Raw genomic sequence first — 14,116 nt, forward strand, 5'->3', positions numbered from 1 at the left:
ATGATGCATATTTGGGACAGTGAACACTCTTATATTGTTAGAGTGGCACAGCAAAGCTGGAGGCGTCCCAAAGGTCACTGCCTCGGTTTCATGGAATCTAAGATGACATAGTTGGGTTCCCCTGGCATGAAATGGGATGCCTTATTGGGTGCAGTAAGTTCAAGGCTGGCAAGGTAGCCTGGCCAAAACATAATAGTAACTCATCTGGGGTGTAATGGTCTGACAGATCTTGTCAGCACCCTAGTACTCCAAAAAATAAAAGGTACTCTAATATACCTAACCTCCATCCTAGGAACAACAGACTTAATTTGGTCTGAGATCACACATAGGGTAGATTAAAACGGGACAAAGTTTGGCAGTGAATTGTGTAGTCATTATTTGGACATAAACTTGGAAAAATACTCAGATGTCTGGGTTTTATCAGACACAGTTTTACTAACGGTACAGGTTTTTTTTTGCCAGATGGAGTCCACCTATCTGGAGCTGGTAACTACCTGTTCATGTTGTACATATGGGGGGCACTGGAGAGAAATGGGTGCAAATAGGTTTGGGGCATGGGTTGCAGGTGACGGGCACTTACTCATCAGTTAGCTTCCAAAGAGCCTTGGCAGAGTTGCACGGTGGTCAGAGGCACAATAAGAAGCTACCATAACAAATTCCAAGGTGAGGGTGCTGCATTCACATAACATGCGGCTGCAGCAGAGCCACAACGGTTGGCCTCAGGAAGAACGCAACTACACTATGGCCCTAGCAGAGAGGACAGTCAAAACCACTGACTAACAAATGGGTCAGGCCAGGTCATAAAAAGTAATACACAGCGGAAGGAACCTTTACAGTAGTGACCCTTTCCTGGAACAATATTGTCCGGGAGTGAATTTGGAAAAAAGTGTACATTCTGAGAGTGGTTAATCGGCTGATTTCTTAGAATTATCACACTAATTATGGCTGGATCGGCTGTAAACTAACTCTGTCTGAAATTAATCAGGTGTGCGTCCTTTTAATATATGTGACAAATCTGGACAATTCGTCCTTTCTCGCCACAGGGGAGTCACTCTCTGCGAGGCAAGTGAGTTGAGCCCGCTACACAAGACCCTCGCGAGGGGTCTGGGCTAGTGGGAACTCAATGGGACTGACTCCCCTCTTGGGGAGAAGGACTCCCATTCCAGAGAGGAACTCACAGTCCAAACCACCTGGTCTGTATATAGGGATGTGGAAAAGACTTTAATATCTCCTGTAATTACCGTATTTCACAAAGATCCTTCTATACCTCTATTGGCTACAGGTAATACTGAACACAACTTGAATGTCACAATCAACACATTTTGTTTATTCCTGTATCGTGTGTAAGAGCAGAACGTGGTGTAATGGGAAGATGGACTTCTATGGAGTAAGGAGAATGGCTACGCAGAGGCTAACATCCACAGCATCAATGTCCTGGAGGGGCAGAGCCATGCTGGGATGCAGAGCCATTTGCTGTGATGAAGGTGAGCGGAACGCTGGCCGAACGCCTGAAGCTTGGCATTATACCTAATCGAGGAGCTGAGGTCAAATAAGAGGCAGAGAGGGAAACACCCCAGTCTCACCTGGTGTTGCAACCATGAAGGAGTTGTGGTGGGCCAGTAATGGATTCAGAGACCAGATCGTATGAGGGGGTTCAGATCACTGAGCTCTGCACAAGTCGGCCCATAGCTAGCGAGACAAGTAACCAAGGGGGAAGCCTATGAATTTACAGGAGCCTGAGAGACCCGAGGGAGAGCGTTCCGCTTAGATGTACCAGTGCCTGGAGTGAAAGCTACAAAGATCAACGAAGTTACAGGAGCCTGAGAAACCCGACGTAGAGCATACCGCTACAAGGTACGTACATTGTGAGCAACGGCTAAGAAAGCTATCAAGGTTACGGGAACCTGGGAAATCCGAATGTGCAAAAACCCTGTGATGGAGGGAATGAGAGAGATGTGAACATTGTGAATAACTTCTGCGAAAGCTTTCAAGGTGACGGTAGCCTGAAAAACCTGAATGTCTGAATACCCTATTTAAGGGGAAAAGAAAGAGACATGAACACTTTGAATTAGGGCTGAGAAGCTATAAAAGTCTGACAAACCTGAGTGGATAGCCGCCCTTTGCAAATAACTTGGGTGAAAGAAAAACAACCTTTCGGAGGACTTCAGGACTTTGGGAGAGTCCCAACGCCTTGAAGGTGAACGTGTTTTATTTCCAAGCAATTCTGGAGGGATGGAAATGTTTGCACCAAGAGACCATTTATTTTATTAAAAGTAGAGTGAAACCTATAACTTCATGCAAAGACTGTGAAGAATATCCTTCTGTGACAAGGAACTTTGAAGACTGAGAAAAAGTCAAGCATAACTTGGGCCAGGCAGAAGCCCATACCGAGGCAATGTGCAAGCCTCACCTTTTTCCTTTTAGTTAGGTGCTTTCTAAAGTGGTAGGGCAAGTTAGTTGTTTAGGATTCGGACAGAAGACTTTTTACGTTGGACTTGACGTGCATTCTTAGCTTTTGTTTTGCTAGGCTGGGAATTTCCCTCATATATAGGACACGTTAGGCGTTTTTCTTTTTATTTAAATAAACTTCATTCACTATGACCCAATGTAGTCCAAGTCCTTCTTCTGATTCGGAACACATCCCGTCAGCAATATGTAATTCACTATTATTTACATTGTTTGGGGGAAATTGGAATCTTGTGATTGTCACTGCTAAATGTCTGGTTGAAGGAACGTGCACAGGGCAGTCGGATTAGTGCTGTACCTTTTCAGTGTGTGATGTTTTGCTCATGTTGTACATGTTCATTGTGCCTGAGAGAGATGTTGTGATGCCGTTCCTTTTACTGTAGGTGTTTATTTTATGAATGACGTTTACATTGCAGCATATTCAGTGTGTATTCGAAGATTGCCCTGCACCTGGCTGTGATCCACGTGCTTATGCGTTGTGTATTTACGATACAAGCTTGGACTGTGGCTGGCCATGATGCAGCTGTGTGACAGGACCTTGCTTGTTGCTCTGTGTTTTGAGGAAGAGTGTACTATTCCTGACCTGCCCCTATTGGGTGTGTGAGGGAAGCAGCTGGGCATGAACTGACTCTTTTGTGTGACAGTTGTGTGACAGTTGAACCTGCACAGCTTCTCCACATTCTGCACATGTTTTTGCGTGTGAGTGACAACTTCAAATAAGCTCCTACAGCTGCTGCCTCTCAGTCATCACTTCAGTGCGCAGTGGACAGGTTCTACTGCCTAAACTGTGTCTGTGCCATGTCTTTCAGGGAATCTTGCACTGCTGCTGTCCATATTATAGCTGTTCAGTTCATGAGAGTTGCTTTTATGTGTGTGATTGAAGCTGCAGGCCCTTCCAAACCTTCTCTTTGTGTGAAGAAGGTTTGGAGCACTGCTTTGTGTAGGGAAGGGAGCGAGGGCCTGTTCTGCAGCTGTCTGGTGTCTCTTTGAAGGGTGGTTGCATTAACACTGCACATGTTGTGGCAGTTCTGTTTGTGTGCATTTGAGACACTGGTTTCGCTGCTGATGGTACCTTTTCATTTGTGAAGGAGGTTGCGCGGTCTTGGACCCTTATAACTTTTAGGATGCATCTCACATACGACTCACTTATCTTTAATGATTCTTCTCACATTTTATGCTCCAAATCTGGGATCTGTTTGTTTTTCAAGTTTCTTCAGGATCTAGGTGTTACATTCCTTTAAGGGGAAAATGAAGGGTTTGTGGAGGAGCATGAAGAGTAGCTGCTACGCCATCTTTTTGGCCACACCCTTCTTGCAGAATATGTTTGAAAGGCTGATGTATAAGGCAGGGCCAATGTTATGTTATGTTAACGGAATTTGATAAGTGCGACGGCCGCCCGAGGGCATCTTGGCACTAAAGGGACCCTAAGTAACCAGCAAGGACAGGTTTAGATCTGAATTAGAAAACAATGGCTTCAGGGAAGAGCGAAAGGAGAAATGATTGTCCATAGCCCAGAGGGAAAATAGAAGAGAATTCCAAGCTTTTGTTGCAGCAACGGAAAATGCGCGTCCACCTATCCGTCCTAGTACTCACAGGTGAGTGATGTTTCTTCTTCTGTCGGTTTCCACAGATTGCAGCCCAGTTGAGATGCTGCGGGCCGGATGGTGTTTTCTCAGGTAAGACAGAATAATCTTGTTCTTGTTCTTGCAGGATTACAGGAAGATACTGAAGACCAGGAGCTGGACACGGTGAGCGTCACACTGCTGGTTGCAGAATAACACGAAGCGTGTTCTGCAGTCAGGGTGTGGTTTATGTAGCCCAGGTAAATTAGCACCACCAGGGAAAGTAGTTCCAGGCCTGCCACACGCAAATCACTAGACCACATGGCTTGGTTCTTAGAACTAGACTGTGTAGGTGCTTCCATGTTGGATTTAAAGGCCCATGTACATAGATGGGACCTAGTTTGAACAGCCCTTCCTTCCTACATATGAGCCTGGGACCAAAGGCGCCAGGACTTGCTCTAGGAGCCCTTTTGCAGTGGTTTTAAGGCCTCCAGGGTTCTGATGGGAACCTGCTTGTGGCACAACTTGTGCCCCTCATAGTGGTCATGACAGCACTCCACCCCCAAGCTCCGTCTCATGGTATCTTTCCTGTCCGGTCCGGGTTTGGTGGGGTTATCCAGGTGAAACTTCTTAATCAGATGTGCTGCGTGAATATGTCCACTTGGTTCCCAAGTTCTGTCTTGAGGCTCGTACCCTTTCCAGTCCACTAAATAGTATAGCTTAGATCTGGTACGTTTCAAATCCAGGAACTTTTTAACTTCAAATTCAGGCTCTCCATCAACTAGCACAGGTTTTGTTGGTGTTAAGACTCAGGTTCCTGGTTGTACAGGTTTTACAAGTGACACATGGAACACCGGATGAATTTGCATGCTTGGTGGTAAAGTTAACTTGAAGGCCACCGGATTTATCACCGATTCAATGGTATAGGGTCCTAGATATCTTGGACGAAAGGTCCGGGTACCTTTTATGGGCACATGTTTTGATGCCAACCAGACTTCGTCTCCAAGTTGGTAATCGGGAGCTTTCTTTGGATGTCGGTCCGAGAATTTATTTTGTCTGTCTTTGGCTTGCAGTAAATGTTCATTTGCCCTTTTGAAGGCTTGGGTTATACTTGTGTGTAGAGTCTTTACCATTGGCATTTCCAAGGTCGTGGGAGAGTCTAGTTCAGAGGTACGTGGATGTCTTCCGTATATTGTTTAGAACGGGCTTTGTTCCGTGCTGGTGTGTATGGAGTTATTGTATGCGTATTCCGCTATCCATAACAAGTCTTTCCAATTCTCTTCCACTCGATGCAGCATGCAACATAGATACTGTTCTAATGTCTGGTTTGTTCTTTCTGTTTGCCCATCCATTTGGGGGTGATGGCTAGTGGATAATCGAACATCGATTTGTGCCATGGTACAACATTTCCTCCAGAAGTTGGATACAAATTGGCTTCCACAATCTGAGATTAGGACTGAGGGGATACCATGCAGTTTTATAATCTGTTCAAGAAATGCTTTTGCCAGACCGGTAGCGTTAGGAAATCCTTTGAATGGAATGAAATGTGCCATTTTAGAGAACAGGTCTACAACCACCAGAATGGTATTAAAACCTTGACAGGGAGGTAAGTCCGTAATAAAATCAAGAGAAAGAGTATGCCAGGGAGCCGGTGGAATATCCAGTGGTTGTAAGAGGCCAGCTGGTTTCTGTTTTTGTGATTTATTATGTGCACACATCCCACAGGATAGAACGAATCAAGCAATGTCCTTACGCCAGGCTGGCCACCAATAATTCCGTTTAACCTTGGCTAGAGTCTTAGCAATTCCGGGACGGCCTTCGATCAGGGAATCGGATAACCAGACATGACCAATTCTTGCAGATCTTTACTTGGTAGATATAGTTGTTCCCTGAAGTAGGGTCATCCATCCAGAACCGTGTGATGTTCATTTTGGGAATTCCATTTCTGCAAAATCTCAGGGTTCATTAAGGTTCAAATCTTATCTTGAAGTTCACTCAGAGTCAATGTGGTAGTGAGTCCCAGTAGTTTATCACTTGGGATGATGGCAACAGAGTCCAGGGTACTGTTCATTTTCTCTTCAACACCCATATGAGACAAGGCACCGGCCTTCCTATTCCGAACTCCCGGTCGGTATGTTATACGTAATTATGTGAAGAATAGAGCCCACCGCAACTGTCGTGATGTTTGGGCTTTTAGTGACTTTAGGTGTTGAAGGTTTCGGTGATCTGTGATTACTGTGATGGTATGTCTGGCACCTAATAGATACCGCCGCCAGGCTTTGAAGGATGATTTTATTGCCAACAATTCGTTGTCTGTAATTGCATAGTTAAGTTCTGGTGGGGAGGATTTACATGACCAAAAGGCCACGGGTGTAATTGGCCTGTCCCTGGATCTCTTTGAGAGAGAACTGCTCCCATAACTATGCTGGAAGCATCATTTTCCACTATATAGGGGAGATCAGGGTGAGGATGTCGTAAAATTGGCGCAGAGGTGAATCTTTTCTTGAGTTCTTGATAGGCCTGTTCCGCCTCTTCAGTCCATTGGAATTTTTTGTTGTTTTTTCTCAGAACGATGTGATTGGGTGGACTATCCGTGAGAAATCTGGAATAAATCAGCGATATAAATTCGCAAAGCCGAGCATGCTTTGGGTTCCTTTAAGTGAAGAAGGTGACGGCCAATTAAGGATGGCATCTACTTTGTGTAAATCCATCTTGACTCCCTTTGGCGAGAGAACAAAACCGAGGAACTCAACTTTGGTGACATGGAAGGAGCATTTCTCGAGTTTAGTGTACAGTTTGTGCTGGCGAAGTTTTGCAAGGACTGGGCGAACATGTTCTACATGATCTCTTTCAGAGGGGGAATACACTAGGATGTCGTCAATATAGACCAGGGCACAGACATCGATTAATTCCCGTAATACATCATTCATGAAGTATTGGAACGCTGCGGGAGCGTTGCACAGCCCGAAAGGCATTACCTGATATTCATATAGGCCATACTTGGTGCGAAACACGGTTTTCCATTCATCCCCTTTCTTAACACGTACAAGATGGTATGCTCCTCAGAGGTCTAGTTTGGTGTAGATTCGGGCATCCTTGAGTTGGTCCAACAGTTCCAGGATAAGGGGCAAAGGGTAGCAGTTTTTTTACTGTGATTTGATTAAGTGCGCAGTAATCGATGCAAGTCCTCAAATCTCCTTCCTTCTTGGGTACGAAGAATAAGTGAGAGGCTGCCAGTGACTTTGAAGGGCGGATAAACCCATTAGCCAGGTATTGATCCAGATAGGACTTCAAGTGGAGATTTTCGGTTTCCGTAAGTGCATAAATTCGACCACAAGGAACCAGTGCGCCAGGTATCAGGTCGATCTGACAGTCATAGGGCCTATGTGGCGGTAATGTGTTAGCCTGCTAGTCTATGTGGGGATTATGAGTTACTAACCATGGCATCCTTAAGATCAACCGGAACTGAGGAGCTTTGATGAGGTCAAACGTGATTGCTTCTTGATGTCCATCCTGACACAGAAGGGTTAATTCTGTTCTGCATTGGGTTACTGGTCCCAAAGCAATTTCTGTACCGTCAACAGTAGTTACCTTTTCAGTTGTTGGTTTTGTGCATAAGGGAAGTCCCATTTCTGTTGCCAGATCTCGATCTATGTAATTACCAACTGCTGTGCTGTCTATATATGCCTCTATGGCATGCATCCGTGACAGTCCTTGGTGATTGATCAAGGTTACTGGTAGGGCGAAATGTGAGGTCTGTGACTCATCCTTCTCGCTCGATAAGCAGACCTCTACGCTTGCCGGGCCTGGTAGTTTTCCAAATCCTTTCCATCATCTTCTTTCTCTGTAGCGCCTACCGCTTTCCTTGGAGGTTTCACTGGGCATTCTTTGAGGTAGTGACCCGATTTACCGCAGTATAGGCATAACTGTAGCTGTCACCTCTTGTCTCTTTCAACCTTGGTTAAAGGGGGTCGTATTCCTCCAATCTGCATGGGTTCTGTGGTATTTTCTGATGGGCGTTGAACATTATCTTTTGAACGTACGTATGTGGCACGATTTTCGAGTCTACTTCGGTCTGTTCTTCGATCTTGTAATCTGTGGTGCAACTGAACTACCAGGTTGATAAACTCTGCACAGTCTTTAGGTGGGTCTACCACTTGAGCAAGGACATCCTTCAGGTCTCCTCGTAGGCCCCGATGAAACAACGTGGTTCTTTTATCTTCTGGCCACCCTGCTTCTACAACCAGTCTATTAAAGGTGGCAATATAAGTCAGCAAATCTTGATTACCTTGGCGGAAGGACAGGAGTTCGTTATCAAGAGCATCTCCATGCAAGTGTCGAGCTAATAACTTTTCCATCTCCTGTTGAAAACCCCTGAAGTTCTGCAGTAATGGGTCATCCCGACTCACTAAATGTACCGACCAGTCTGCGGCACTTCCACTCAAATATGATAACACGAAGGCCACCCTCGCCTGGTCGTTTGGGAAAGCCCCAGGCCTACAAAGAAAATGGAGGCGGCACTGGTTCACGAATGTTGCGTACCTTCTGTGGTCTCCATTAAACCGTTCTGGTCGTGCCACGGCAACGATATCTGTACTGGATTGACTGATGATGGTGTAGCGACGGATGGGGCAAATCCGGGTAATGGAGCCTGCCCCGCCTGTGTTTGTAGTAGCTGTTTGCTTAGTTCATCAGTACGGTCTTTTGTGACTATTAACTCTCGTCTTAAGGCATTGGTTTCCTGCCGGGCTGCGTGTACCTCGGTGCGTAATTGTCCCAAAAGCTGGGCTAACTGATCAGTTTCATATGTCTCCATGACGCCCAGGTGGATAAGGTTTAAAGGCTTTGTGTTCTGTTATGCTCACCTGATATCCCCGGGGGCGCCTGGAAGGCTCTGAGATCTGGAACCCTGGATGCGTAGTTGCCCAGTGCTGAATAATGAATCTTAGTTATTTGTAGGGTGAGCTATCCGTCCTGTGTTTTCTTGTGCAGGGGCGCTTGACGTTTGTTGGCGAGCTGCCCGAGTTGCTTCACTGGTGCAGTACGCCTTCCTTGGGCCCAGGCCTACTGTTATCCCGAATCTGCTGGTAGGCAGGTAGGTTTGTTAATTGTAAGTCTTTGTTCTGCTTATGGTGGAAATTTGTTAATGTCTTTGTCTCCTTCTTTTCTGGTGTGAAGGTCTTGATGCTGGCGTGCCGGATAGAGAGGCGCGTTTCTAGGTAAGAGAAAGCACAAAGCGCAGCGCCTTTATTGTCTTTTAAAGCTAACCTGTGTTTTCTTCTTCTTCTCCTCACAGGCCGCTGTGGTGCTGCGAGTGGATGAGAGCGCGATGAAAAACAGGCCCCCGGAATCCGTTAAGGTAAGTACAGCGCTGTGCGGTTGTCTGATATTGAAAGCAAACCTGAATATGTCTCTTTTCCTTTGCAGATGTTGCTGTGGTGCTCCGGATGGAAGCGTGGCGTAGCGCGATGGAATTCAGGTAAGACTGATGGAATTCAATGTTTTGGAAGCGCGCGTTCTAATATTGTTTTTCCCTTTCTCGTTATTGCAGGTCGCAATGTTCGAACAGCAGCTGTGGTAGCGGTTCGCCGGAAGGCCTTAAGCTAGTACTCACAGGTGAGTGATGTTTCTTCTTCTCTCGGTTTCCACAGATTGCAGTCCAGTTGAGATGCTGCGGGCTGGATGGTGTTTTCTCAGGTAAAACAGAATAATCTTGTTCTTGCAGGATTACAGGAAGATGCTGAAGACCAGGAGCTGGACACGGTGAGCGTCACGCTGCTGGTTGCAGAATAACACGAAGCATGTTCTGCAGTCAGGGTGTGGTTTATATAGCCCCAGGTAAAGTAGTACCACCAGGGAAAGTAGTTCCAGGCCTGCCACACCCAAAACACTAGACCGCATGGCTTGGTTCATAGAACTAGACTGTGTGGGTGCTTCCATGTTGGATTTAAAGGCCCATGTACATAAATGGGACCTAGTTTGAACAGCCCTTCCTTCCTACATATGAGCCTGGTGCCAAAGGAGCCAGGACTGGCTCCAGGAGCCCTTTTGCAGTGGTTTTAAGGCCCTCAGGGTTCTGGTGGGAGCCTGCTTGTGGCACAACTTGTGCCCCCTCACAGTGGTCATGACAATATGTTGAACAGGTGACAGAGCTGAGCCTTCCGAGACTCTGCACGACAGAGGCACTGGTTTGGAGGAAAAAGGAGAGAGAATTGAGAGACAGTGAGAGAGAAAGAGAAAGAGAGAGAGAGAGAGAGAGAGAAAGAAAGAGAGAGAGAGAGAGAGAGAGAGAGAGAGAGAGAGAGAGAGAGAGAGAGAGAGAGAGAGATGTTTTGTGTACATCTACAAACTGGGTGGTGCATGGGAAAATGTGCCTGTCCCTAGATCCTGCCATGTTTATAGCGGATCACAGCAGGTCGGGAGTTTAGGTCGGGAGTTTTGCAGGATCTTTTTATTTATTTATTTTTTATTGTGCATGTGTAAGGCGCTTATACAGCAAGTGAATTGTGTTTGGAAGCGCCCATCTTTCAAACAGTGGCCATTTTTCTGAGATGGCTAACACGCAGCAGAACTCTACTGTCAGAAGAAAAAGACATTGGCAGAAGTTCAGTACTGCCCCTTTCTCAAATTATAGCAGCCAAGCTGTAATTCAAATGAAGCACCCCAAAAAATGGCCCTGTTGAAAAGTACTGCTACTGGCGAATGTGCACCCTGTTCCCTGCTGAGATGTTCTGGTACTTTCCCAATAACATTATTATACCACTGATGAGGGTGTGATACTGTCTCATGAAAGGGATAGGAGCACCACTGGGAAATACTACTCTTGTCCCTGGCAGTTGCTCACAAAACCCTTTCAAAGGTATAGCCACCTAAGTGTTGCTGCTGTCAGATTAAAATGGTAGCCGCCATGCTGGAAAGTGATTGTCCTGCTGCATTATGAAAACAATTTACCACCGAGAAGCGATAATTAACAATTAAAAGCACTACAGTGATTCTAAGAAGGGCAGTAACTGGATGGGGCAGTAGTCTCCAACAGGTAGCTCATGAGTTACTGGTAGCTCGCCCGGCTGACCGATCCAGAACAATGTAAAATAAAAACAAGAAAGGCAAAGGATTTAGGGACTGGCACACCAAGTCCTCTTTCTTTCCCAGGCAGTGCAGACAATACCCTCTAGCCCAAGAGTCCCTTTTTTATGTCCACCACGAAAAGATGCAACCAGGGTGGAGGATGAGTATAAAGGCAGAGTGCAGTGGGCATGGATGCAACCAGCTCACAGAAAACACTCATTTTCTGAGGAAGGAGGGCGGGGGAGGTGGGAAGGGGCCAAGGAATTGGGGAATACAATGTAAAAGGTTTGAAAGCAGCAGTAGGGCTGCAGTACCTCAACGCCAGGTCGGGTTGCGTCCCATGTCAATGAATGAGATTGAGGAAAGGATCAATGCTGACATTGACATAGGTGAGGCTAGCTCTTATGACAAGAGCTGTTTTCATTGTTCATGTTGCACACACAAAAGCAATCCAATTTCAGACGTGTATTGTTTTTTCCAATCACTGCTTGCAATAAATTCATGGGGCCTCATTACGAGGTGGACGCAAAGGGATACAGGGCACCGTTAAGGACATCGGTACCGGTAATCCCTTTGCGCCCTATTCCGAGGTCCCTTAGCGGGTCCCTTCCTTAATGCCTGGTTTTACCAGGCGTTATGGACAGTGCCCGTTAAGGGACTTCAGAGCTAATAGCGGTACCGCAATATGAGGTACCGTTATTAGCACCTTCCCCGTTCCCATTGAGCCCTATGGGGGCTCAAATGGGAATGGGGAATGGCTTTTTCAATGGGGACTTACCGGTCCCACCAAGGTCGGACTGGACCGGTAAGTCCCCATTGAACACGGTCCCGTTGTTGGTGGTTGTCATGGCGCTAATAGCGCCATGACTACCACCAACCTTGGAATGAGGGCCATGGTGTCAATCGTTTGAGTCAATTGTGAATGGAGGAAGATCCAACAGTTGTTTCTACCACAGGTTAATCTGGAGCATGTGTATGCGTGTTACCCCAAAAGATAGAGCCTATCAAAAATTGAATGCCTCAGTCCTGCAGAAATGGCACAGTAGCGCTGCCCGGGACTAGGGGATTTGTTGAGGTGACGGGAAGGGGTTTGTTAAAGTGATGAGTGTACGCTTTGTAGTTTTGGATATAAGATCTGGCTCATTTTCACTGACCAGATGTATGCCTCATAGCAGGAAAGGATGGTGGCCACTGACATTTGGAACCTTCTGACAACTGTGGGTACACGGTCTCGTAGTCCTGCTGAAAAGGGCTGACAACTTCTCACGCTGCACATCAGGGTGGATCGCAGCCTCCTTGCAAGGGAACATCGATATGCTGGCCCAGTCAACCCTCGCCCCCCCTGACGGGATTACCAACAAGTGCCAGCACCCTCAGCACCCGCACGCTCACAAAAGCATGCACACGTGCAATGTCTTGTTGATGCTCTGCATTCCCACGTGACATAGCAACTGACCCGGAAGCATGGCAGTGACTTCCATGTATGCAGTGAGTTGTGTGTGCTGCCTTTTACTTGCCTCTGCTCTGATGAGGAAGCCCAATCTAAGGGGCAGAGTGTTGATGGGAGCAGGGTTGAGGGTAGGGGTGTGCTCTGACTTGGTGGAGTGTTGCGCGCCAGGAGGGGGCAAATATGTCTACCATCCCTTCCACTTGGCACAGAGGCACCCCCTGCAGACTATACAGACAAATCCAGGGACCACTGCCAGTGGTGCTCTAGGAAGCCAACTAGTCTTGCTTTGCCCAAGAACCGACCTGGGTGGTCTGTGGGGAATGTGTTCGGCTAGCTGGGGCGGGGTAGTGCTGTCTTGATGGGTGGGGTGGAAGTAGTCACGTTTCTTTTCTTTTTTTCTAAAGATTCAAGGATATTAGAAGAGGGCAGGCAGTACATGTGCAAGAGTGCGAAGAAGAGTCGGAGGATTCCAATATTAAAGGCGAGGCTCCACAGACCCAATAATGTATGTGATTATCCAGGCTAACATCACTCAGGGCAGCAGTGGCTGTGTGCTTTCAGACCCCCGCCCACAGGAGTGTTGGAAAAGGGTATTGACGGCTCGCGCTGTAATGGAACAGCCCCAGTAACTCGGCTAAGAATCACAGACAGGGAACATTTTAGTGAGAACACCTACACAGTGAACGTGGGTATACCATGCAAAAGGACCACTCACGGGGAAGCGTTAAAACGTGGCTTTGCGTGAGCACGAAGAGCGACAGATGCCGTCACTTTGTAAAGACCCTGCCCATGCCGCACCAAGGCCCGGGTGGCACCTCACACAATGGCCCCCAGCGCGCGGGAGGGCATACGCAGCACGTTACCTTGAAGGACATTCTGCACATCTCAGCGACGCCTCATTCCCAGTCAGGGCGCACGAGAAATGCATGGGGCAGCCTCCCCGGCGGCGGCGGCGGCTGCTTCTTCCCCGCCTTCCAGTCCATAGAGTGTCAGCCTCCAGTCCATAGAGTGTCAGCCCAGGACAGGCTGCGCGGTGCGGCTGTGGAGTCTGCGGAAGCTGGCAGCCGAGCCTCTCTCTTACCAGCAGTCATTGCTGCAGCAGCAGCAAAAGCAGGAGCTGCATTACGGCTCCCCGGGGAGCCGCCGCCTGGGCCCTCTGCACTCAATACACACGCGAACATGATATGCGCCAGCAGCAGGCAGGAGGCACGCTGCACATGTCTACTATACAGCATGGCTGCTCCCATATGGGTCTCTGGCATTGTACACATGTCAGCATATTGTGCATTCTGTTTGACCGCAATCTTCACTGTATTTATCTTTGGGCTTTTTCTATATATTTTCCTGCATGTGAACACACCGTTTTTTCATGCTACAATATTAGTGATATTAGTTGAATACATCTTCTATAGCATAGGCACAGCGCCCCGAGACCACGCAAATGACATTGATGCTTGGTTTAAATCCCAGTGACGTAGCATAATAAAACATAAGATAATATAAATGCACTGTAAAGAGCTATATAACATTTAATCCGCACGCGATGGGACCTAAACAGCATTTCTCTTGT

General features: G+C 47.1%; 1 protein-coding gene across 2 annotated transcripts in view; it reads right to left on the reverse strand.

Annotated features, from left to right (window-relative positions):
- ANKRD29 (ankyrin repeat domain 29) overlaps positions 1-13,704 on the reverse strand; it is a 574,113-nt gene extending 560,409 nt beyond the window's left edge. Inside the window, exon 1 of one of the 2 annotated variants that reach the window (XM_069620907.1) lies at positions 13,410-13,704. In XM_069620907.1, coding sequence (XP_069477008.1) covers positions 13,410-13,430 — 21 coding nt within the window. In that variant the 5' untranslated portion in view covers positions 13,431-13,704. The remainder of the gene's footprint in view (positions 1-13,409) is intronic. The other variant, XM_069620908.1, reaches the window with a different exon arrangement.
- Between the last annotated feature and the right edge of the window lie 412 nt (positions 13,705-14,116).

This window comes from Ambystoma mexicanum, chromosome 5q, assembly GCF_040938575.1.
Source record: "Ambystoma mexicanum isolate Mex_15411 chromosome 5q, UKY_AmexF1_1, whole genome shotgun sequence".
NCBI classification, from domain to species: Eukaryota; Metazoa; Chordata; class Amphibia; order Caudata; family Ambystomatidae; genus Ambystoma; species Ambystoma mexicanum.